We start from the raw sequence: 25,246 nt of genomic DNA on the forward strand, positions 1-25,246 counted from the left end.
TACTGCTAAAGACTCCTCTATGGCAGCTTCAAATCCCATGAGTAGTTTAAGCCATGTCTGCAAGGTTTTAAATGTTCTACCCAATTGTTGCTAGCTGAGTGCAGGATGTCCCAGCAGACACCTAAATTTCAGTGATGCGGGATGCTGCCAGAACACACAGTTGATGTTGGATCTTGGGAATGACACTAATTTCCTTTGCTAGACCTCCCCCAGTAGTGGGATTGCTTAACAGATTGGATCAGGAGCTATTGTTTCTCTTAAAAATAAACCAGGTGCTTATTTTCTTCCAAACTTTTTCCCTTACTGACTTCCATTGCTGACTTTAATCAACACAACTGAAGGCCCTGCATGGTATCAATGTGTCCCTGAGATTGTATGTCTTTAAAAGGATGTATCAAATAATTGCTTCTATCGTAACAGACTTTCTTTCTTTCTTTCTTTTTTTTTTTTGGGGGGGGGGTGTGGGGGGGAGTGGTTCTGGCTACAAGATTGGTATGACTCTGGCTTTACAGTATCAAAACCCTGTACTTTCAATTTGTAACTTCAGCACGACTCATGTTAAAGGAGACATAAATAAGATTCTGTCTCTTGAGTAGTTTTTAACTGAATTCATCACCAGATTGGGCGTGTTTGGTTCTGGGTGTCCCATGTGGCCACTAATAACTCTGGGAACTAACATCTCTGAGGGTCTGTCAGCAGCCTAAGTAGTAACAGCCTATTTGATCTGCTGCAGAAATAGTCACCAGTTGTGGCAATGCCACTACTTTCTGCAGTTCTGTGCCTTCACAATTGTCAGCCAGGTTTTCCTCTGTGAAATCAGTACCCTTGTGTCAATGCATCCTCTACATATATGTTCTCAGTGCAGGAAAACCTGCAGGAAATCCTCCAGGCTTTTTCCTGGGCTGCAAGGAAGGAATGTGTATGAATGTATTAAGTACAACTTCAACCCACTTTTCCTTCCCACTGATATTTGTAATGTTTCTCACTGCGATTTTTAAACACAATAATTAGCAAGGAAGTTATCTACCACAGCCCTAATCACCGCTGGACTATGTCAGTGCAGATCAACACAAACAGGTTCATCAGCATTAAGAAAATACCACTGACAAGGCACCAGTGACAAACTGAAGCTGTGGAAAAGACAGTGTTCTAGTATCATGCTTTGCAACACAATAAAGATATCATCTCCTGGCAGTGCTGGGAGAAAGCAAATAGGAATATTCTTCATTAAAAAGGATGTTCAAAATACTTATGATATGTTCCAAAGGCAGTAACTATGCTTACCCATCTGTGATACAGGAGCAAGTGTATAAACCCCACAGGGGCCCTTGAACTGCATTGAAAAACCTCCATAATTTGTGCTAAAAACCACTTCCAGTTAAAAATATTTGCCAACATACAGGTATGAGAAACATTCTTCTCTTTTATGAGTTTGACAATAGTCTCAGGCTACTAATTTTGCTGTGACTACAAAGTTACTTGGAAAGCAACTATTTCAGCAGCAAACCAATGAACATCCCAGATTGGAAAGCAGGTGTCATATGGAAGCATAATTATCGGATTTCATACAAAACTAGACACCTGATTATCCCCTTGGCCAAGGCAGACTGGCTTTGTCGAGGATGGGAGCAGAAAAATGTTTGCCTTCTGTTCCACTGATTTTCTTAATTTCTTAAGTGACAGAATACTTGCTTAGGCAAGAGAAGAGCCGTGTGGCCTTGCACACTTACCTTCTGTATTGATAAGACTCCTAACACAAAGGCAGCCACCTCTGAGTGACTATGAACATGTAAATTTCCATATGTTTCTCTCTGTATAGAACATAGGTAAATATATAAAAGGCTATTTTAGTATGTTGGGTGGAAGTCACTGCTGTATTCTGCCATGGTATCCTTTCAGAAACACTCTCCTTGATACTGTATATATGTAAAAATCAAAACAAAGCCACAAAAACCACCAAACAATATCTGGAACAATTCAGAGCCTTATCAAAAATCACTGTGAATCAAATTGCAAAATCAAATGTTTTCCAAATCTAAGATAACAAGGAAACCTCCAGGAGGAGGAGACATATGGCAAGTTTGAGATGCTAAAATTTGGACATTTTGAGGTCAAACAAAAATATTTTTGTACTTTTTCATAAACCATAAAATGACTGAATCAAATTTACTTAGACTTTCCCAAGAGATCCTGGTGGACAGTAACAGGGAAAGACAGATGGAAATAACAAATTTGGAAGAAAGTCCATCTGGCTTATCAAGATCTGGCAATATTGCTCCTATAGATATGCTTTCTAAATGCAATCTGGTCTATAACCAAACTGTACTGATGTCCAATGGTTTTGGGGAAAATAAAATAGTCATACAAGAAGAACTATATGCATATACAATAATATCACAGGAAAATATAACCATTCCACTCCATGAAGCCTCTGAACCTTGCGACATTTTACTAGGTGAAGTGTCTGCCTAGACATAATATGATGATTAATAAGCCCCAAACATCATCAGCCTATCTTTTGAAGAAGTTCTACTAATTGGTGTGCAAGTTGAGACAGAGAAATTTTGAGAATCCGAGAAAATTATTTCACTGGTATGGGAGAGAAGACATAGCCAGAGGATCACAAGATTGAATGTGCTATGGGAAAACGTGTTTTGACAGAAGAATATTTTAACCACCTTTTTACAGAACAGTACATGCAGCTCTCTTTTATTGGCTGTAGTGTAAAATGTACCACCCTGGAGCTTTATAGACTTCCTATTTTCAGTCTTAATCAGAGTCCTGAAGGAAAGGAGTATTTTATTCTCTTTCCCCCACAGAAAGCTGATAGTTAGGCTTGCCTAGTAGAGTACCAAGCAGCCTTCAAGAAAATAAGATCAGAACAAATCATCTGTCCCAGACTAGAAGTTTCTGTTCCCCAAGAAAGGCAAGAGGTTGGGAAAAGCAGTTTCTACCTTCTGTGGAGATGACTTAATTGCTATTCCTCTTTTTCCCCACCTCCAACACCCACTCTCTACCTCTTCTGCTTCAGCATTCTTCTTCCCTCATCCTGTCCCAAAGGCCAGCTTTCCCTCATCTAATACTGAGATGAGCCTTTTAAAGCCTAACTTAGTTTAATTTACTTTATTTTAGCTATGCCTGTTCTTCCACAGATGTGCTGTTTGGTCACTGACAAATCTCCTGTCTTTTGACTTCATGTATTCATGAAGGGGCATGTATTCATGTATTCAAAGGGGCAATCATGCTTAGCTATATATTTGTCAGACCATGTAGGAATGAGCAGCAGCAACAGCCAGGGACCTCATGAGAACAGGGGCAGTCCAGTAATGTTTTTTGCAGAAGAAGGAATACAACAGAATGAAAAGCAGTAATTTGTTCTGGCAAACAATTCAGCTGTTGTGCAAATTACCTGCCTGTTAATTTGCTGGTAGTGAAAATTGTAGTTCAAAATGTGGTTAGATGTAGCCATTGAAGTGTCTAGAGTAACAGCAGACTTCTATTTTTTTACCCAGTGTATGAGCACAGAAAGAATAGCCTGGCCCTCTGAGGCATGAAAAAGAACAAATTAGAATGGGGATAAAATGAAATAACACAGATAGTGAACTTGCGGTTGCAGCGGTTTCTCTAATGCAAAGGGCAGATTAGGCCTTTATCAAGGATCTGATTTGCCAGAGCAGAAAAAAAAGGAGTTCTGAAGACTGCAAATGTGCTCAGAAAGAAAAAGAGTAAGGCTCGTTTAAAGCCAATGAGCCCAGTTCTTCACTCTCAGAGCGCTACCCCCAGAGTAACCTAAATAGGAGCATTGCTCATTTGTGCCAGTATGCACACAGTGAAAGGATACATGAGCCCATGGCATGGAAAAGAACTCATGGCAAAGGAAATGGAAAAGACCATCAAAGCAAAAGATTTCTTTACATCAAATACTTGCAAGAGTGTGCTGTACAGACAATGTAAATACAGTGTCAGCCTCCTGGAGACCTGCAGATATTTTTATTAAATTAAGTCAAAGGCAACATGGCAAAGATCATCTGCAATTCAGTTCTGTGCTTCGTTCAGGAGATGAGGGCAAGCCATGTTTCATGTACAACATTTTAGTTAGAGCTTAGTATGTGTATGTAATAAAGAAAAAGGTCAAGAAAGAGCAAGAGACTGGGAAATCTTGACTCTGCAGAGTGGAATCATTCATCAGCTACGAACTAAATCAGAGAAATGACAAATTTACATCTTACCAAATAGCTCTTGAATGCATAAGAATACATTTACAGAGAAAAACAGGAAAGAGGTGCTCCCTGTTGGGTTAATAAGAAGTGTCATTATGCCCCTCTTCAGTGCTGTTTTTCAATAACACCCATCATGTGGAGGATAATAATGATAAATTTCAGCAAAATAAACTCTGAATTTATTTTTCAAGTGAAATAACCCAGTTTTCTAGAACACTGGTTGGGAGAGTTCATAACCATGCATGAAAATTGTAGTGATTAAATCAAATTTGAAAATGTGCTCAGTAGGGCAACAGCATCCAAATGCCAAGTTGTAAAACTGATCACTTGAATGCAAATAAATCCCGATTCATCAGGTTCAAGCATTTGAAATCATAAGTCTTTCTGTTCTAACAATCAGGACTTTCAACACTAATAAATTTAAGATTACTTTTATCACTCTGTTGTGTTGGATATTTTAAGACTCAAATGTTCAACCTCATTTGCCAAAAAAGATTTAGAATATATTTCTATTGGTGTATGTGTTTTAGAGATAGAAGACATTTTAATAATATCAGAGAAACATGGATTGCAAGAAAAATGCCAAGTATCTTGAGAGTTCAGAGGAGAGTCATGTTTCAGCATCTCTAGATAGCCATAGATAATTAAAAGGTCTTTGATCTCTACATCTAGGCCCTAGTAGTGCTTGAAAATGGCATTCCAAAAATAAAGTCTTTTAATAAGTGGTCGTACAAACCATTCTGATTCACAGGATAAGAAAAACACGAAGGTAAATTGAGGATCTAGTGGGGGTGGAGGGAGTTATATATACACAACTATTTCAGAGAGAAATCTGTATTTTAGACATGGAAAATAAAGACATAGCAGAAGATATTTTTCTGTAGAATTCAGATAAAACATTTCATCCACATGGACTTTTACATTTCATTTGTTTCAAGAAGTGTGTTTTGTCTTCCTCTGCAGAAAAAGCATATATCAGCTTGGATACTGGCATATCCTAAACTCTATATATGCACGTGCACACACTCTGGCATACTCAGCAAGACTTTAGAAGAGCATCAATAAGGTTATTAAGTCAAGCACTCAAACACTAGAAAGCACTCATATTATGTTCCCCATGCAGCATCAATTTAATTTCCTGTGTGCTTTCAGTACAATACAGGGCTAATTAAATATTTAGGTGTTTGTTTGTTTGTTTGTTTGTTTTTTGTACAAAATTGTAGCCTCATTCAGTCCATTAGCCAGACTAGATGGCCAAAGTGAGTCCTGGGCATGATCTCAGACTCTTGAAGTCTGTTTTGTTCTGTGTGTCCTCGGTACGAGTGTTTCCTTTATGCAGGCATCCCCAGACTCCATCCCAGTCCCACTGCCCTCCTCATGCAATTTTCCAGCTTGCTCATCTCCTCTCCCAAAAGGGCTCCCATTACTTCTGTTGCCTGCAAGACTCCCAGGATGGGAAATGCTACTTGCAAACTTGTGGGTGGGTGGAGTCTTCCTCTGCTACTGAAACCACCTCCACCTGCCTCCAGTCTCTGATCTTTGCAAGGAAGGTCTTCATCTTTCTGTCCTGCTCTGAGGTCAAAAACCATTTTCCTAACGTAGTTTGCCTCCTCCTCTTCCCACACATGGGATATGCACTTCTCCCTCTATGCTTTATTCACTTCCCTGTTCAATGCTGCTGGGCCCTAACAGTAGAGGAACTGAGATGAGAGCAAAATTCAAAAATTAACAAATATGAAACATGATGAACTAGTACTGGGTTCAGTACTTGGCCAACTCTCCTTAACAAGGCAACATGAAGAGAGGAAGATATGGTTCAAGTAACAGGTCAGTACCCCACACCAAATTTCAAGTCCATCCTCCAAAATATGCATATAATTGGATTTCTCTATAGAACAGTAAGAGATTTCTTAAGCAGAAAAACACATCTGTTCCCCTCTAATCCTGTTTCCAGGCATGGAGAAATCACTCTAACCACCATAGTTAAAATAAATTATTAAAATAAAAGCAGTATTGAAAACAAAGCATTGAAAATATTTTGTACCCAAAATAATAAAATACAGATGTAATATTGATAAATAAATTATAGTTTGAGAACACAACAAGAAAGATTTTAGCTCAGACAAGGTTTGGCACAGTCATAAGTAAATGAAAAGAAGATTTTTGTTGTAATTTTTACACCAAGAGACTCCAAGTGTAGAAAGCATTACCACAAAACTTTATAATATTAACAATTTCTATCCAGGTTTGAGAAAGGACTGTAAAAGTCAAAATTTAAAAATTAGTTGACTGTGTCTTGTACCATCTGATAAAACTGTATTCTTGACAGCCGAGTTGTAACCTCAAATATCAATCAAGACAACAAATCCATAAAATGAACAAAGGTGATTACTGAGCATTATAATTCCTCAAAAACATGTATACATGAAATACTATACCAGGAAAATTTAGTGGTAATTCCACTTTGGCTGAAAACTGGCTGACTTCATTATTCTCACAGATACTTGCTATGAGCTTATTAATTTTGAAGCCAATAACTTTAATGACTTCTTCTGTTGATAGGGAGCATTCATTTCCAAGCGTCTCATAGACAGAGCCTGAAAAGAAATACAAAAGGAAAGAAAAGCATTATTTAGCCTTTTCTCACTTTGTCAAATGTCTTTACCTCTTTGAATGAAAAGAAAAATAAATACTTAAGCTATATGTAATAATACTTATCTTGTGATAATTAACCTAATTTTCTTTTACTTCCTAAGGGTTATCTTGTGACTTCAGGGACCAGTCAGCTCCACATGTACATGGTTCTTAAATGCACGCAAGGATAACAAGGTCTGAAGAATCTACATTTCCAAATTAATAGACCAAAATAGGAGCATAGGATTACCAGGGTTGTCAGGATTTGACACCTGAAACTGGCAGGCAGTGGAGCCTCAGGCACTAAAGGTGCCTCTGCACAGCACAAGGCATAGCATATCCCATAGGAAACATTAGGCTACAGCAGGACACAAAAACCCACAGACCCTTGAAGGTGCCCAGGAGACATCCAAGTGCAACCAGCATTTGAGCTTCCTGTGATAACACGGAGAAAGTATAAGAAATTGGAAAACGGGCAAATTAACAATGGCAATTAAGAATCTGTGTCCCATGTTGAAATGACCATACTGATTCTGACCTGTCAGCAAAACCTTTCTTTTCTGTCTGTCATGTTTAGAACTTTGGAAAAAGGAACAAAGCAATCCAGCCAAGTGTTTCAGCACTTCCTCAGCAAAACCTGGAACTGTATCTTGTCCTGCCAAAACCAGGCCTCCCTTCTCCATTCTAGCTGTGGTCAACCTTAACTGTTACAGAAGCAGGTGCACAGAGAGAAGAATAAATCCAAAAAGCTCAAAAGCCAAGTTATGCAGAAGAAGGAAAATTCCTCCTTGTCTCTGCAGGAGAATAGCAGAAGGTTTGGGGCATGGGACCAAGTAACTATATAGTAAGGGCAGTGCAGTGAACACATGGTGTTCAATTTGTAGATAGAATTGCATTGAACACAGAAAATCAGAAATGTTGACTTCAGTACTAGCTTCCATTCTTCTGTGTATTTCCTCCCAAGAACTAACCAAGATCTGTCCTGAAGTGATGTGGATGTTGCCTTTCTGAAATCTCATTTCAAGGTTTCATTTCCCTTGTGGTGAGAAACATTGTTCTCATCTCCACTCCCAATTCAATGGTGAGTGCATTTATTTGCTTTCCTACTAATATAGTTCAGCTACTTAAAATTCTTTCACATTTCCATTTTTCCCTTCCCCAAAGGATTCTCGGGGTTAATTTTGCCCTTTACTTTATCTCCTCTGAGAAGACAGATTTTCCTTCACATAATTGCTCTTAGCCCTTACTTATATCTTGTTCAGTATAAAGTGGTGGGGTTTTTTGTGTGGGTTTTTTTTGTTGTTTTGTTTTGTTTTTTGTTTTGTTTTGTTTTTTTCCCTTACCTAGGTAAGCAGAATGGTATCAGGCAATAAGAAATATTTAAAACCTGACCTCTGGCTACATATTTGCAATCAATAATTGAGAAGGCCTGTACCAAAATATTATCATTGCTGGCAGAGCTCCCTTCCCTTGAAGAGCAACACTCTTTGCAGCTCTCCTTGTAGTTGGTGGGGATGGTGGGGAGAAAAGAAAAATAAACAGTTTAGCCTTTTTTTTTTCCCACCCAGGTGTCACACTGAAAAACCACAGCTATTAGCCAACTGATCTTTCTAGTGTTCATTCAAGAGCAATTCCAGTTCTGAATATAGCCTGGGCTGATAAACATCTGAGTCTGTGATCTATTTATTAACTCTGCTGCAGAACTTGCAAATGGCAAGCCCTTGACTATCTCCTAGATCTCAAGAGAAGTCACTGGGAGCCCAGCCTGAGCATAATTTATTGTTGTTTTAGCCTAAACCTACCCAAAACCTCAATAGAGCACCACAAAACAACAGGAGAACAATTGGGAGTAACGCTGATCGACTGGTTAAGTGCAGTCTATTGTAAATACATGTCCAGAAAAACTTGTTGTTTGCTTGTGCAATGATCTCAACAATTGAGATGGACACATGACAATTCTGAGCTTCCCTGAAGATGATGTTGGTGTTTAACCCTCTGAAGAAGTAATCTTGGTTGAAAAAATAAAATAAAAAACCATCTGGAAGATGCTTTTCACAGGCTGGATGGGAAAACATCCGCTGGTTTTCCTAGCTGAAGACCCCATACAGGCTTAAGGGCTCTGCTGTACTTAGATTTCAAACTCACCCAGCAGGCTTTCTGCTGCACACCAGGATGATGACTAACTCAGAGATATTCTGGATTATAGTGCCACACAAACATCAACCAGTGACAGGTGAAGAAATACGTTGTTTGAGCATGTTTCCAACAATTTTGGTACTGAGCAGAAGACCAAGTGAGCTGCTGTTCTTTAATAAAAAAGAACAATCTGGCTTTCTTATCGTAAAAATAGTGCATAATTGTTTGCTCTCTTCAGTCCCTTAGCAATTCAACACAGACTAATTCAGCTGTCTCTATGGAAATTGCTACAGCTCCCATCAGGAGGCTGGCTGCTGCTAGTACAGACCATGAAGCGCCATGTCTACTCACTTTTTAAATATTTCCAGGTATAGCAACTCCACCCTTTCCCTGGGCAGCCTGTTCCAGTGCTTAACAACTCTTTCAGTGAGCATTTTTTCTCCCAATGCTCAAGATGAGTCTCCACTGTCACAACTTGAGCCCATTTTCCTTTGTTATGTCACTGGTTGCTCGGGGCAAGAGAACAACACTCACCGCACTACAGCCACTTCCGTTTTGGTAGTTTTAGAGAGCAATAGAGGTCCCTTTAGTCTTGTTTTCTCCAGTCTTAAATTCCCCGGCTCCCTCAGCTGCTCCTCATAGGATTTATATTCAATCTCCTTCACCAGCTCTGCTTTACTTCTCTGCACGTGCTCCAACACCCCAATGTCTTTCTTGTTCTTTCACTACCACTCTTTGGGCTTGGCTATCCAGCCAGTTTTATATTAAGTGATGAGAACACTTATCCAGGCTGTGGGCTACCAACTTTCCCCAGAGAATGCTGTGGGAGTCTGTGCCAAAGGCTTTCCTGAAGTCTGGGTAGGCAACACCCACAGCCTTTCCCTCAATCACTAAATGAAGCAGCTAAGGGGCTAAAGCTCTCAAAAACCTGTTACTGAAGAATAATGCTGTTTCAATCTATATGTGCAACAGAATGATACCACAAAACCCGTCAAGAAAATTAAAATCAAGGGAGCTCATTATCCTACTAGAAAAGAAAATAACACGAGCACATAATCCGTTGGCAAGCAAAATATTTTGTAATACCACAAGTGAAGACCATAGGACAGTACTTTGCAGAAGACAAGCTGAATAGATAGATCATATAACCATGGAATAATGGAGGTATGCCACCACATTTTCCATCCAATTAAACACATCAGAGACCAACTTTCAACAGCTTATCAATTGTAAAACATATATTGCCAGATTTATTTGAAATAAGCCAAGAGGTTGAAAGATTATGAGGGTGAGAGGTTGGGTGGATGATTGCTAACCAACTGAGACTATGATTGCAGAAGCGTCATTTTTATCGATACTAGGATTTAAAAAAAAAATTAAAAATTAAAATCTGCTGGCCACATTTTTGGGAGTGCAATTGCACACAGCGTATTGATTTTAATTACATATTTGTCTGCAACTAGATTGCTTTGGCCCTGATTTTAGCCCTTGCTTGGCAGTTTGCCTGGAATAATACAATGAAGATTACATTCAGACAAGAATAATGTTACCTAGGCACTTGCAGCAAATATTTGTTCTGGTAAAATGGAGCCAGGGAAACTGCACAACTTTCAAAAAGGATAATATAAGTTCTTTTTCCTTTAGAAGCCATGATAATTAATCTTAAAACATTTTGAAAATTCCCACTTTGTGACAATGTGACCCTGAGAGATTTTACTTCAGCTGTGTAATGCGGACCCCCTCACACAATACATTGAAAAATAAAATTAGAATTAAAATGCACTTTTTTAACATTTATTTGTTGCTGCACAACAATAACTTTGTTTTTCCCACTCAAGTCACAAAGAAAATATAACTCTTTGAAAATGTAAATCAAGTAACCTTGAGAACAGAATCTTTTGATTTGAGAAAATGTATGCAATAGAATGCCCAAAAAACCAACCCGAAACCAACATTTTAGCAGAACCCAGAATGAAGCAACTTATTTACAGTGATCAAACAATGCCCCTGAAGGCTGTAATTAAAGAGCTTGTTGCCTTTGAAAGAACCTTTTCTGGAATGTTAGTTTGTTCAATTAAAAACACATTTATATCTTTTCATAAACTCATCTCTAGTTTGATAATCTGTGTTATAAACCACCATGATCAGATCAAAGCAAGCAGCATAATTGGTTCAATATCTTTTCGCTCCATCTTTGCTAAAAAGTTAAGCAGCCATACCATCATCCTCCCTAACATAAGCCCTTTATTGGATTAATTTCTCATTATAGGTACAAGAAGAGAACTTTTGTATTAAAAACACCAATATAAAATATAAATACAGTGAACACCTGGGATGGATGATATCATTCTTCATGTCAGAGCATCTGAGAGTACCACTGAGATAAATATTTAATAATACAAGGAGAAACAAACAAAAAAAAAATCTCAGTAATATGTCCCTTTTTTTTCCCAGCATCTTGGAGCTCCATCGGGTGACTGTGGTGAACACCTCACTGATACTGATAGAAAGCTCAGCGAGTGAGGAAACAGCAGTAATGCATCACTGCGATGGAACTCCCTTTTGCCGAATGCCTCTGGGCAGTTTAGCATGCAGGGTCAGGGAGAGAGGTGCAAAGGAGACAAAAGACTAAGGTGGCACAGAGGATTATTCAGCAGGGGTGAAGCTCAAGCCCAGGCTGGCTCACTCCTAGTCTCACAGCCTGTTTGCTACAGGGTGCTGCTAAGCACTTCCAAGTATCCCCCATTCTTTTCTCTTTTACTATTTTTCCTTTTTCCCTCCCCTTTTTTTTCTTTATTCTTTTATATTTTTTCTTTTTTTCTTTTCTTTTTTATTTTTTTTTAACCAGGACCAAGCCTTTTTCCTAACAAAACCAAATTGCTTTGAAGGCCAAACACTAGGCATTGACTCCCTAGTCCCATGGGTTTTAATCCTTGAAGGAAAATATCCCCTCTTTCATGTCTCAGTAACACTCACTGAATTCATTGCAGCTGGCAGGCTGAGCAGTCTTTGAAAGGAGATCCAAAGAACTGGGAACCTGGCTGCTTAGCAGGGAGATGAAAGATCTCCCTACATCTCCTGAAAGGGTAGAACTTTGTCCCAACGTCCTTTTCCCAGTGCTCCTTTCTCCACTATTAAGTTGTCATCGGTTGCCCATATGGGTGCCGTCTTCACTGTCAGAGGTGACTGTTTCAGGGGTTGGCAAAATGGTTCTGCTTTCACATAAAGGCTCCATCCCCTGGTGCAGCAATTCAGCCAGAATTACAATAGCCCATTCTCCCCTTCAACATAGCTCAGCTGAAATCAGAGTTTTATTAAGGTTGCTGCAGGCTCTCAAAGTAATATCAAGGGCATAATGGATCTATAATTAGTGTCAATAAAAAAAGGTATAATTCTTTATGGACATTATTTGAGGGCTAGCCAATTGTTCAGAGTTTATGTTCTTTGGCAAGAAAAGAGATTTTTTTAAAATTTTAAGGATGAGAGTTTTACTTAATCATTTTAATCATTTTATGCTCTAATTAAGCAGAAGGAAAAGCAAACAATTTCGGATGGGGTGACATTAGGTGGCTTTCCATTTTTTTTTTCCAATCAAATACCTCCTGAGCACCAAAGATGCTCAGCAGCTGGCTGGATTTCCCCCACTAAACTCTAATAATCTAACGTCTTGTAGGGAAGAGACTGGAAATCATGAACCATGACAGGCAAAGAAGGAAGTGTGCCGCAGCATCTCCGTCTAACCCCAGGCTATGAGAGTGGCTGCAAGCAGGATAAAACACCTGTATGGCTTTTATCCACTCCTCCTTTCCTGCCCCCAGAAAGTGCCCCCACTGAGAGCAAGTGAGCCCTGCTCTTCAGTGCCCACACAGTGCTCCAGGTGCCTGAGGATAGCAGTGGTCATGAAGGCGGTGTGAATTTGAGTGGGAGATCCTTTGTAAAGTGACAGAGCAACTTATTGGGCTTTCAAAAAACTCTTCTCTCTTTAACACGTCCTAAGCAACAAAAATATTTAGGTTTTATCAGTTTGGGACACAAGTCTTCCAAAAGACTCTATGCAAAGATGTATCTTATCTAGATCATACTTACTTAGGCTGCGAAGGGTCTGATTTTTGCCAGCACGAAACCATCAAAAAACAAAAGCCATTAAGATTTATCTTTTGCCACATAAAGTCAAACTTTAAATGTCAAGTGCTTTAAGCAATTTCAATCATAATGTACATTTTTAAAAAAAATTACCTCTGTGGTTTCTAATTAATTCCTTTCCTGATAATTTTATGACCATTTTTCTTTTTTTTTCATAAATGCATTCTTTTGATTCTCATCTATCCAGAGGCTCACACACTGCATGTGACAGCAGAGCTTTATGCATTCAGCACCCATTGTAATGGAAAGAGCAAGTGAAACCACATCTCCCAATGAAACACCTTCGACCTTTTATTTGGGTTTACCCAAATTAGTCAGAATTACTACAACAGTGAAGACAATGCCCAAACCTGATTTTGAACAGCATTAGTCACTGTAATAGCTGTTCATGATTTATTTAGTTTTATTCATTTTCTTTACAGCTTTAATTACTTTGAATTTGATATGTTTATTCACATATATGTTCAACAAAAAGACTTCATTTTGTTGGACAAGGCTTAGGAAGGCCACTCAAACTGAGTTACGGGATCAGGTCAGAGTGTTGAGCACTTCACAGGTGCAGTCCAGAACTGGAAACATGTTTAAACATCTTTCCCTAAAGAGATCAGAGCATGATGCCCCTTGTGCCATTACTGTGTGTCCAAGGGAGATAACCAGAAACAGTGGACCTGGACAAATGCCATATTCCTTCATGAACAGATCACCAGGTACTTGAAGAAAAAGTTTTGTCACAAAAGCCCTGCAGGTCAGAAACAATGTGTGGTCATGGGCTTGTGTATTGTGGGATGTTTATCCCAGGATCCTACCTCCTATGCAATTTAACATAGTTGCCCCTTCATCTTTCCAGAGTCTGAGTTTGTGAAAATTATCTTGATACTTTTATAGGCTTTTTATAGGTTCATGGGAAGGGAAACAGGGCCCCTCCTGCTGCAGACCTCCTCCTCACATCCCTGCAGCCCAAGTGCAATGACAGCTGGGGAGCTCTCTGCTACAGGACACCAGCACATTGAGGGAGCTTCAGTAAGACAAGACAAGGAGCTGACCCCTGCACTGAGGCAAAACCAGGAAATTTGAGTATTCTGCCTATCTCCTGTGCCATCCAAGGGGAGGCCCAAAACTGAATGTCATAGAAAGAAAATCCCCTCAAAGAAGATCCTCAAATCAGCTTCACCCTGAGTGCCAGCTACCCAAGGTCAGATTTTTCTCACTGTGTCTGGATGAGTCATTCCATTGAGAGCAGCAGTATGAATAAAATGAGCAATATTTGACCCAAAAAAGTAAAGGTTTGTTCTCATATCCACTGCAGAACACTTTCTTTCTTGTTTAGAATAAAACAGGCATTTGAAGAAGCTTGAGCAAGGGCAGGAGAATTTCAGTGGTTTGCATTAACAGAGAAAATTTACCATTATGGTCCAACTACTGTCCACAAAAGAGAATCCAAGTTATCTGTTACTCTGGATGTATTTAAGGCTCTTGCTCAACCAAAGGGAACAGAAACAACTGTATTCAAAGTTGAAGTTCAAACTTCAACTTTTTGATAGGTTTGGCTTCTCTATCTTTAAGAAAAAAAAAGACAAAAATTAGTAAGAAAAAGTACTGTACCACAAGTTTCACCAATTTCACGTGTAGTTCACCCTTGGTATGCACTCCACCAAGAATCCACCCAGTAAATGTAGTTTTATGAAGTTTTACCTCTAAGAATTAGAGCCTTAATTATCTTCATCAAAGCTGTCTATGCATGGCCTCTGTTTAAATTATTTGTTGCCTTTTGTAAGAAAATGTAGCTTTATTAATCCTGAAGAAGCAGTTTGCTTGTTTTATTCATACATATTAGAGACTGCATATCCTAGCCTTCATCAACTCATCAGCTTATCACACTTGACGGGGGAGCAAGATTTGTTCTCTCTAGGTTGGCTTAGAAGCAGTAAAGAAATTTCTACCCTACATGATCATTTTTTAACTTAGTGTTGAGAGATATTTCTTGTCAAAATTAGGACTCAGGGCAGCTGAGATTGGATAAATAAGGATTCCTTTTATATTCAGTTTGCCTAGCTACAGTAACAGGGTTAACAAGACCTTTTGAACTCCACTGATGATCAGCAGACCCCATCACTTCCCTGAAATGCTTGCAGAAATGAATGGTGGAAAGATACCATTTTCCAGTCACAAAGCAGAGAGTGAAACTGAAACTGCAGAGACAGTGAGTGAATATGGATATGCAGCCAGCAAGAGGAACCATGAGTCACATTGTTTATAATTCACCAAAATGAATTTTGAAATGGAACTTTTCACCCAAAGGGTTTTGCTTGGCATTGCCTCTCATGCAGCTGTCAGAGAGCACCAAACATCTGCCCAGAAGATGAATCCCAACCTGTCACTTTTAAGAATCTTTAGATCCCTTAGGTCTGGAAGGACATTAACCAAGCATGTACATGTGACCCCAAAATTACCTCTTCCCAATATTTTCTCCCTGCACAGATCTGGCACTTTCTTGAGCCCCAGAGACTGGAGTACAACAGCTACAGCACACTGCTTCACTACATGCCCACAGAGATGGCAGATGCTGGCTTTGAGTTCCCTTCTTCTCAGAGAAGGAGCACAGAGCTTCCTAATGTGCTTCACAGGTCTGTTGTAAAAAAAAAAAATAAATGTCCTGGAACTGCAATTTACAAAACACACGTGCTGTTTTTAAATAAATGAACTTCAGAACAGAGCTACAAACTCTACCTGCACTCTGGCAAGTCCCAGCCCCTGAAGAAATAAGGGAATACTATTCCTGATGTATGTGTTTAGGTGAGGCAAGAATGGGAAGACTGTGGGTAGGCTAATGAAAACAAACACCAACAGAAGAGGCGCCTTGAATGGTTCTTCATTTTTCATGATTAAAGTTGACACTTTTTACTGTTCTGCCACTGGTTAAATTAAGCCTGCAAATTATTAAATTCAATTACCCATAAAATAATTATATTAGTATTAAAACAGACATAACTTTTGCAACATAAAGATGAAAGCCCACACTTGCATGCTATCAGTAAAAATCAGTGGTCAGACAGTACTTACCTCACTAAGTATCAATATTTACTAAAATGTTCAAAGAAAGATATTTGATCAATCAAATCAGTTCCCAATGGACTTTCAGCAATTAAATTTTTTAATCACATATTTTAATGAGCTATTAAATTGTCATGTACTTCAGTCTGCACTGCAGTTCCTTTGTAATCAGTGCTGATTACAAAGTTATTTGTATCTGGCAGACTTGCTTTCATTTTATAATCATCCTTCCTGTTCCCTTCAGAGATTAAAATAGTACAGTCCAGTTACTGCAGCAAGGACATTGTAACTGCAGAGTCCAAAGCAGCTACCCTGAGAGGCATCCCTGGCATTTGCAGAACTACCATCTCCTTTCACCTGTGTTTCTCGTTTCAAACCAGAGATGACAATAATTTCTCTGCTTCTGTATGGACTTTAGAATATGATGATGAAAAGCATTTTGGAAGAACTCAGGAGTCTTACTAACGTCCTACATTTCTGACTCCGCAAAGTGTCAGACAGTGGGAGGTGATGGCTGCAGGTTGGGTCTCTGACTATGCAGCCCCACACAGCTGTAGCCAAAGTGGAATAGAAACATGGGAGTGTGGACAAGAGCCTCAAACCTTAACTATTCTGCCTAGAGGCAAATTGGTAAGGCTTCATCCAACCCCAAAGTCCAAGTGTAGCATCAAAATCACTGATATCATTCAAGGAAAATACTTTCCTATTCCTCGTGCTAGGAACAGAGAGGTAAACAGGAACAGAACTTCCTGAGAAAGGTGCGTAAAGCACGGTATTCACTACCAACAGCTAATTGCCAGTAGCTTTTCTAGCTGAAAATATTTTGTTTGGGAGCAGGGTCTATAAAGTTATGTCCATTTGCAGTTTGGGGTCTACAGTCAAATACATCACATTCCATTAATATCAGCAGGAACCTATTTTTTTTATAGGCCAGTAGAGAGACTAATGGTAGAATGAGCGCACACAGCATATGTTTTCTACCTGCTCTCCACTGGGAACAGTAGCAGGCAGGCTTGGGTCTGAAAGGAGAGACCTAGATTGTATTTGGTGTAACATGGATATAGAGGCAGAATGGATTCTTTCAGAGACGTTACCTTGCCAAAGGCAAGTTAATTCCCACTTTCTCCCTGGAGCTTGGCTTTGCAGCTTCTAATAAAAATACCTCACCACATGGAAAACATCCATCCTCACAAAACATTACACTTTCTTTATGCTTCCAGAGGTACAGAACATCTGTCAGGACCTGACAAGGTTCTGTAAGGCTAGTTTGCAAGTCCTATATTTGTAAAATCATTAGACCTAAGTGAAGTGTGTGGAAAATGCTGCTTCCGATAGAGTAAACAGAGAGTTTCATCCCCACAGCACACAGAGCACCAGAGAAGAACAGTGAATCAATTACACTGTGTTGTCTTATTATTGTGTATCTTGATGTAGCCTTCTTTGGTTGGCTGCCACAGTTTGATGTGACAGCTCTAATGGATATAGTAGACCATTATTTACTCCTTTAGCTATGTACCTGGCTAAGCTATGTTAAGAAAACCTTGCCCTTTTTGGGGGAGGCTGTGAAGAGGGGAACATACATTAACATTTATATTTATAAAAATTCTTCTTATTTGAAATTCTAACAGGAAAATTAAAAATCCCTGGTGATTGATCAGTTTCAAATGATCACATGTAATGCTTTAACAACTGATCTTCTCCCTTACTATCTGCAGGTTGTGCTGAGAATGGTTGCAGATTCCTATGAAATCCCATTCCACAAAACCACTTAGCTGACCGGGATGAGTGTGTAACCATTTGGGAGCTATTACAATCAGTGCACGAACGCTCAGATTTGGTCCCAGCAGCCACAGCAATAAACCCATATTCCCTGCTGATAGACCTGCCATTACCCACACTGTGATTGCTGGTGTACTGCATGGGGTAAGAGAGATCAAAAAGGTTGTTGCAGGGGCAAAGGGAATCTGCCTGAGAAAATACTAAAGAGTGGTTGTCCTAATGGAAACTTGAAGTGCTCAAAGTGGTCCATTCTCCTGTTTAGCAATATAACAGGAGTTACTTCAGACTCTCTTTGAAGCACTAGTCTTGCAACAGAAAATGTAACATAAATCATAATGCAATCACAGAACAATGTGTTCACCCCAGCTGCCAGGTGCAGAAGGGAGGAAAATATTCAGGAAAGATCTGACAGACAGAGAGCTCAGGGAAGGAGGGAGAGAACAGGAGTGAGAGCCTGGCCTGAAAAGACCTTTTGTAGCCCTTGATCCTGCAAACCTACCAGGCACTGAGTGTCTTGAGCATCTCAATCTTCCTCTGAAGCAAGGAGGAAGAGGAACCCACAGAAGCCTACTACAGGACATTGGTGTTTCAAGGTACTTGCAAGTATTTTTGGGATATGCTGGCTGTGAGGACAAGGATCCAAGGGGAATATCAGTCTTGCTTGTTGTATAAAAAGCAGGCTCACGCATGGCTGTTGGCGCTGCAGCTGCTGTGCTGGTGGAACACTCATGAGAACAGCTGAGAAGCCACCAGAAGCAGAGGACAGGAAGAGGTGGTGCTGCTGAAGACCAAAACATCATTGGAGCAGCACGAGAGCTGACACTTTTTATTGCTAATATTCTCAGGTCTCTAAAGCACGTACCACCCCCTCTCAAGGCTAGTCAACAGCTAATAGCCTTTTTCTCTCACATGTGAGGAATTGCTGTGGAATGGTCTGTGGGCTAACTTAGTGTTTTGCTCCTCATATGGAAGAGTTTAGAGGGTAAATAGAACCACAAACTGAAATACTCCAGTTACAAAAATGTACTGGTATAAGTTTTATCATCCATGAACAGCAGGATGCAGGCTATGGGAGCTCAGAAACCTTCAGGCAGCTGGGCTACCATCATTTTATCATAGCATTTTGTATATACACAAACACACATACACACATACATATATTTACATCTCACAGTATTTTGTATACACATGTATACACATATATACATATATGTATGCATACCCACTTGTACAAATGCATACAACTTGTTTTCATGTCTACTCTATTATTTCAATTCTACTCTTCGCCACTTTGGTGGCAATTTTCTTATTAAGAACTTATTTGTCCCAGCTACCGCACTGGTGTAAAAGATAAAACTTGAACAGACCACACAGCAAAGTTCACAAAAAGAGTATTTTTAAAAGTTTCTTTAATTTTAGCTAAGCTTATTTCCCAGAACAATTTTTCTATATATTACTATTATTCATAGGTACTTTTCAGAGCAGCCAGGATGAGCAATCAGGAGCACATGGACAGTGCACTACCATCACAGATTCAGTACGTCCTTTCTGCCTAAAGAGGCTGTTGTCATGGAGGGAAAAATCGCCCACTCTGGCCACAGCTGCTAATTGCCAATCAGACTTTCCATGGTCACCTCCTCTCTCCTTCTACTATGGAGCAGCATGGAATATTGAGATTGATGTAAAGATATATGTTGTTGATCCTGAAGTGGCTGTTTGGCTGAAGCTGAAGCAGATTTCAGGTCACTTCTTTAAACCCTCTCTGTTTGATTAGTTAAATCCAAATTTTTCACTTTCAGTGGCATGGAGGTAACTTTCTTTTTCTAGGCTGATACGTGGGCTTGACATGATATCTTCACTATCACTGAACAAAGTCCATGCCCAAACCAAGAGCAGATTTTTCCCTGTAATACAAGCCTCTTTACCACCTTTTGAATGTGTTGTGTGCATAAGCAGAGCACTAAAAACATCATAAAAATAGATCTGCAGCAGGAAAACCCAGTAAAATATTACCCCTGTGTTGCTCCTGTCCATCTCATACCAACCCCTTTGCATTGTTGCACAACTGAAGTGCCCCCAAATCCAGGACAGATTTTCAGGAAAACCTTATGGTCCTTCAAGGTCACCTTCCAGACTTACTGGTTCTTTATTTCTGAGGCAGAAGGCACCTCTCCATGGCAGCCCCAGAAGTCCAAGATGAGTTAAATCAATCAACCTCTGTGAGGTGATTTGCTGGATTGATGGCTCTGTGTAAGTGCAAAGTAAATTCACATCTTATTCCAGTACTCTTACCAGAATATGATAAGGACTAACTACAGTTTCTTCTTCACTGCCAGTGAGAAGACCAAATGCACACTGCACCAAAGACATTTCCAAAGCCTTTAATAAAACACTCATTCTTCAGCTGGTGGGAAGCTGCTAGGAGACAACTCCATGAGCATCCTTCCTATGCCTCCCCCACATTCCACATTCCAGTCTGAAGGGGACCTGATGTCAAATACAAACTTTCAAAGTCCTGCCAGAAAACACTCAATGCTCACCTTGACTATAGATGCCTGACTGGATTTGGAGGACCCTGGGAAGGGTTCTGATGTCCAGAGAATGAATGAACTTCTCCAGGGTAGAGGTCATGGTGTGCTGCACTGTAGCATGTGGGTTTGGCAGGAAAAGATCTCAGGGCTCAACACTTTCAGCCTGGTGCATGCTGTGCTCAGGAGCTCCGCAGCAGAGGAGAGGAGTGGCATGGGGAGGTACTTATGCTTCCTTCCCTCTGTGGCTGCTTCCTCCCATACGTGCAGCTGGAGTGGGGTGAGGCAGCTGGTGGCCCCATCAGCTGGTTCTGGCACCCACAGCCACCAAGGGTCTGTACCAGGCTGGGAGACATGGGAGGTTGCTGTGGGAACTGAGCTCCAAAGGGGAAAGGGGCATCTGCTGCAAAACTCCATTTCATCAGTGATAATTATTGACCTTGTGAAAGGAAGATAGTGAATATCAGCCCTGCTTAGAGTGGGAAAAACCCCCACCATATCTGTGTGGGGTGTTGTTGGTTTGTTGTGTTTTTTTCCTCTCTTGGAACACAGCAAAATATCTTGGTGTTTATTCACTTCAAAACCACAAATAGCCTTTGCAGAAAAGAAATGAAGCTATTTGCTGTCTTAAATATTTTATCTGGATTTAAGATATACAAATAGAATACAAATTACTTCATTCTCTAAACAGACATTTAAACAAAATATTGTTATGCAAAATGTATGTCACCAATGATCTGTGGGAATTTGATTTTGAGGTGCTTAAGCTGGGAAAGAATTTTAAGAGACGGTACCAGGTGAAAATCAGACTGCATTGGTGACAAACCCCCAGCACTGTGCTCAGCTTAGCCATTCTGAGCTTGATCAAGCACAGCTGTTTCAGCAGAACTCTTCTGAAGAACAAGGCAAATAAGAAGCAGACTCAGATCATGAGGAAAACTGAAGTGACTGTGATTTCATGTTTGTTTACACTGCTCTCCTATCTCCCTGAAGGGTCAGGGAAAGTAGAAAGCATAACATTGTCACAAAACAGTGGTCAGGATAATCAACTATTTATTTTCAAAAAGCTTGCTAGCTACATCTCCTCTATATGTAATATTTTGCAGGAGATAATATGACTGACATATTAAAAATTTTTACAATTGAAACTCTCAAATTTTTAGAGTGAGTGCACTGTCCTTTGAGGTGCCAGGCTACCTATAGAGTTTGAAAAGTTTACTAACTTGGTCTTAACAAATATTTCTCCAGAGAATGTGAAGTATGTTCTATAAGTGCATGGGGAGTCTCCAGGTGCAGAACTCGCTATTGGGAGTCATTAATGCTGCAGGTGCTACAGGGAGGAAGAGTAACTGGACTTTGGATCTGGGGGTCACAGCTGTTTGGAAAAGCCAAACTAGAGAACATGCACAGCCAACAACTCATCAACTATTTTAATGCAATATATTACTTATTATCCCCACCCAAGAAAACGTATTTGAAATTACACAAATGTAATTTATTTGAGAGAGAGCTGGGGAAATCACATGTATTCAGTGGTAATCAAAGGACCCATGTGTTAAAAAGCTGTTTCTTACAAGCAAAAAGCAGTGAAATGTATGAGTGGTTTCAGTTATTTCAGTGGGACATCTTTGTATTTTTTAAGATTTTCTGTGCAACTCTAGCAATTCAAAGCCAACTTTTTTGGTACCTGCTCCCAAGGCTGTCAGGTAATGTGCCAATGCCAGCAGCTGGGCTTTACCTGTACACATTGTTTTGATCAATGAATAAAGAGCCCCTAAGGCCATTTCTATAGCTACTCAATTCACTTGTATTTGGCTCTTCACTTTGGTAAGACTGCCAGGAACAACACCACAAAAGAACATTTAACATGAATGGCAAACACACACAAATTAATAAATGTTTTCAAAATTGATTGACTCCAACAAAGCAAATGCACAAACAGACATGGATTTCACACAAGAAAAAATCAGAACAAAACCTGGTTTATGTTGCTGAATCCAGCAGCCCAACAGCATGGAGAAGGCAGCTGCAACTCTGTGCTCCCATGGCCAATAAGCAGCATGCGTTTCCAAGAAGCAGAGGCACACAGATAAATACAGCAGTCAAAATTACACTACCAGACACAAATCCGCCTATATAAAAACCCCAGTAAGCCCCAATGGCCTCATCCTGTTCCCCTTTCTGGTTGATTATTGTATTAGTGGGAAAGAAACACATATGTATTTATGCATTGGGGATCCCTCCAGCAGCTGAACTTAGGCAGTCCACCCAGTGGCTTCTGGTCCTGCTGCCACTGGGTCATGTAAGCAGTTCTGGAGGCCCAGAGCCCCTGTAATGTGCCTGGAAATATCTCTGGAGTTTCCCCTATTCACTGTTATTCCTCTGTGCTTCTCTGTGTGTGTGCAGAAACTAGCCTTTTATCACACAACCTAACAAAACAAATCATCTTACTGCTATGAAAAAAAATAGAAATGCACTCGTCAGAAATTGCAATATAAATCAGGAATGTTATCCATTGGTCATATGTTATCGGAATAGCCCCCAGATCTGCTAACACAGAGACTGCTAAATGAGAATCACTCACCTGTTCTTCCAAATGCTCTGCAGGAGATTTTCCAGTTTGATGTGTAAGGCCAATTTCAGAGGAAAATAGTTTGCCATCTCCAAAGCAAACTTGATCTCGAATTGAGAGATCATCAGATTGTCATCATGGACTGCTGGTAATAAGGGACCCTTTAGGGAGGTTTTCACATTGCAGGCTAAATTCTTAGGAGGTTCTTTAAGAAAAATTCCTTTGACTTTGACAAGCTTCAATATTGAAGATTAGGACAAGGTGCTGAAAAAAATGTATGTATGCTGTACTGAGAGGAGACAATATCTGACCCTGTTCTTCCCATACGGAAAGAACAGAGGTAACAAACCTTTCCTTAACCAGTCTTCAGTTCTAAGTCATGGCATTCTTCACAAAGAACCTGCCAGGACCTCAGTGTTACCTCTGTCCTGTGTGAACCTGCAGGTACAGTCAGCTTGGTCACTCTGCTGCCAGTGATGGGGTGAAGGTCAAGTTGCACATCCAAACCTAAAACAGCCAAAGTGACCATGAGTCCTCGTGCAGCCACAGTGTTGGTGGCTCCAGCTGCTCTGGAAGGTGCACACAAAAGGACACATGTCTCCCCAGGTGGAAAAGCACTGCTAATTTCCCAAGGGGGTGGCCAAGAACCAGCTGTAGGGGAATGTGACTGAAAAATAGCAGTCAGCTAATTCAGAAGGATGGACATATAGGTAAAACACAGAATTTTTAAAACTATATCCAGGAATATTTTTCTACCTTGCTGATTGTTTTGATTATTGTTTTTCAGAAAGTCAGTAAAATTTTCCAAGTTTCCACAGAAAATTAGTTCTAAACCTGTGAAGGTTTGCAATATTTTTTGAGCTCAGGTAATTTGTTCGATAAATGGGGCCATTAGTTGAGCTGTTTGAAGAGAAACCTTAAAACAATCCTATAAATATGAAACTAGGCATTATGTCTACAGGAATATATGCACCATTTATTGAACTTATAAACATAAGGGAGATGTATTTGATACAGCTGGCAGAACAGTAATTCAAAAGAGGAAAATGCTTTAGGGAAACTGAACAGTTGGGACCTGTGAGGCAGGTGTGACTGAGGCTCATATGGAATGGTTACACCATCTTGTGAATCAAATTCAAGATACTTCAGGAAGTTCAATACACTTGCATATTTCTTTCCAGTGTAAGGTTGTCATGGTTTAGGAATGATATTCTCCAATTCAGTACTCCCAGTAAAAAAAGCATGTAATGCATCCCTTCCATGACTTCTAATCAGAGGCACAAAAGGCCAAGTTCATAAGTTGAGATAAGAATAATATACTGGAAACAGCAATGAGATAAGAAAATTAACAGTAGCAAAAAAAAAAATAAAAGTACACAAAAGATAGATTGATTCACATGCAAAAATGCTCACAAAGGAGCCTGCAACAATAAACAATACCAGATGGTCCCCCTGCCATGATATTTTGACCAGAAGGAGCCTCTTCTCCTTGGAAGCAGAGGTCCATTCCCCCCCCCCATCCCCCCCCCCCGCCCCGACAATGATGTGAAGTGATGTAGAATAACCTCAGTGTCCTAGTCATGGCCCTTACTGGCTGCTGTAAAGTAATTAACCCTGTCTTGGATGAAACCAGGAAAAAGGTGGTTGTTCAAAATAGAGTTAGACTAAGCTGTAAGGAATCCTCCATGACACAGGTGAATTGAGCTGTGAAATAATCTCCCACAGGAACAGTGGACTCCTGGAATGTTTAAGCCTTGAATAAAGGCTCTATGACACAATCAAAAATAATTCTGATAACGAAAGGAAGAGAGGTCATCTATGGGTGGTTAGCTGTAATGCCACTCTTAATTTACAGGAATTTGCTATCTCAATACCTAAGTCAGGTGAACTGTATTATATTTAACTGTTCCAGAGGTGAACTGAGCATTAAAAGAAGCTGCAGGGACTTTCAGGAGCTGTGGTCTTCCTCTGCTAACCCACACTGGTTCTGGTAATATCAATCAGGTTTCATACAAACCACCCAAGAAGCACAACATTGCACAGACAGCTGTAGCCTTCCAATGGCCCTTGTAATGTAACATGATGGTCTCAGCTTGAACAAACTGTCCCCAGCGTGAGAAAAAAATCTTATCCCTACAATGGCACACATGGTTTATTCAATGAGAGACAGAGGCTGAATTGGC

At 40.0% G+C, this 25,246-nt stretch overlaps 1 protein-coding gene across 1 annotated transcript in view; it reads right to left on the minus strand.

The window, feature by feature from the left end:
• The window catches only part of THEMIS (thymocyte selection associated), a 71,186-nt gene extending 50,592 nt beyond the window's left edge, over positions 1–20,594 (minus strand). Inside the window, exons 1-2 of the mRNA XM_062488802.1 lie at positions 20,504–20,594; positions 6,659–6,817 (exon numbers count right to left, since the gene is read on the minus strand). Coding sequence (XP_062344786.1) covers positions 6,659–6,817; positions 20,504–20,594 — 250 coding nt within the window. The remainder of the gene's footprint in view (positions 1–6,658; positions 6,818–20,503) is intronic.
• Between the last annotated feature and the right edge of the window lie 4,652 nt (positions 20,595–25,246).

The sequence above is a fragment of the Cinclus cinclus genome, chromosome 3, assembly GCF_963662255.1.
Source record: "Cinclus cinclus chromosome 3, bCinCin1.1, whole genome shotgun sequence".
In the NCBI taxonomy this organism is placed as follows: domain Eukaryota; kingdom Metazoa; phylum Chordata; class Aves; order Passeriformes; family Cinclidae; genus Cinclus; species Cinclus cinclus.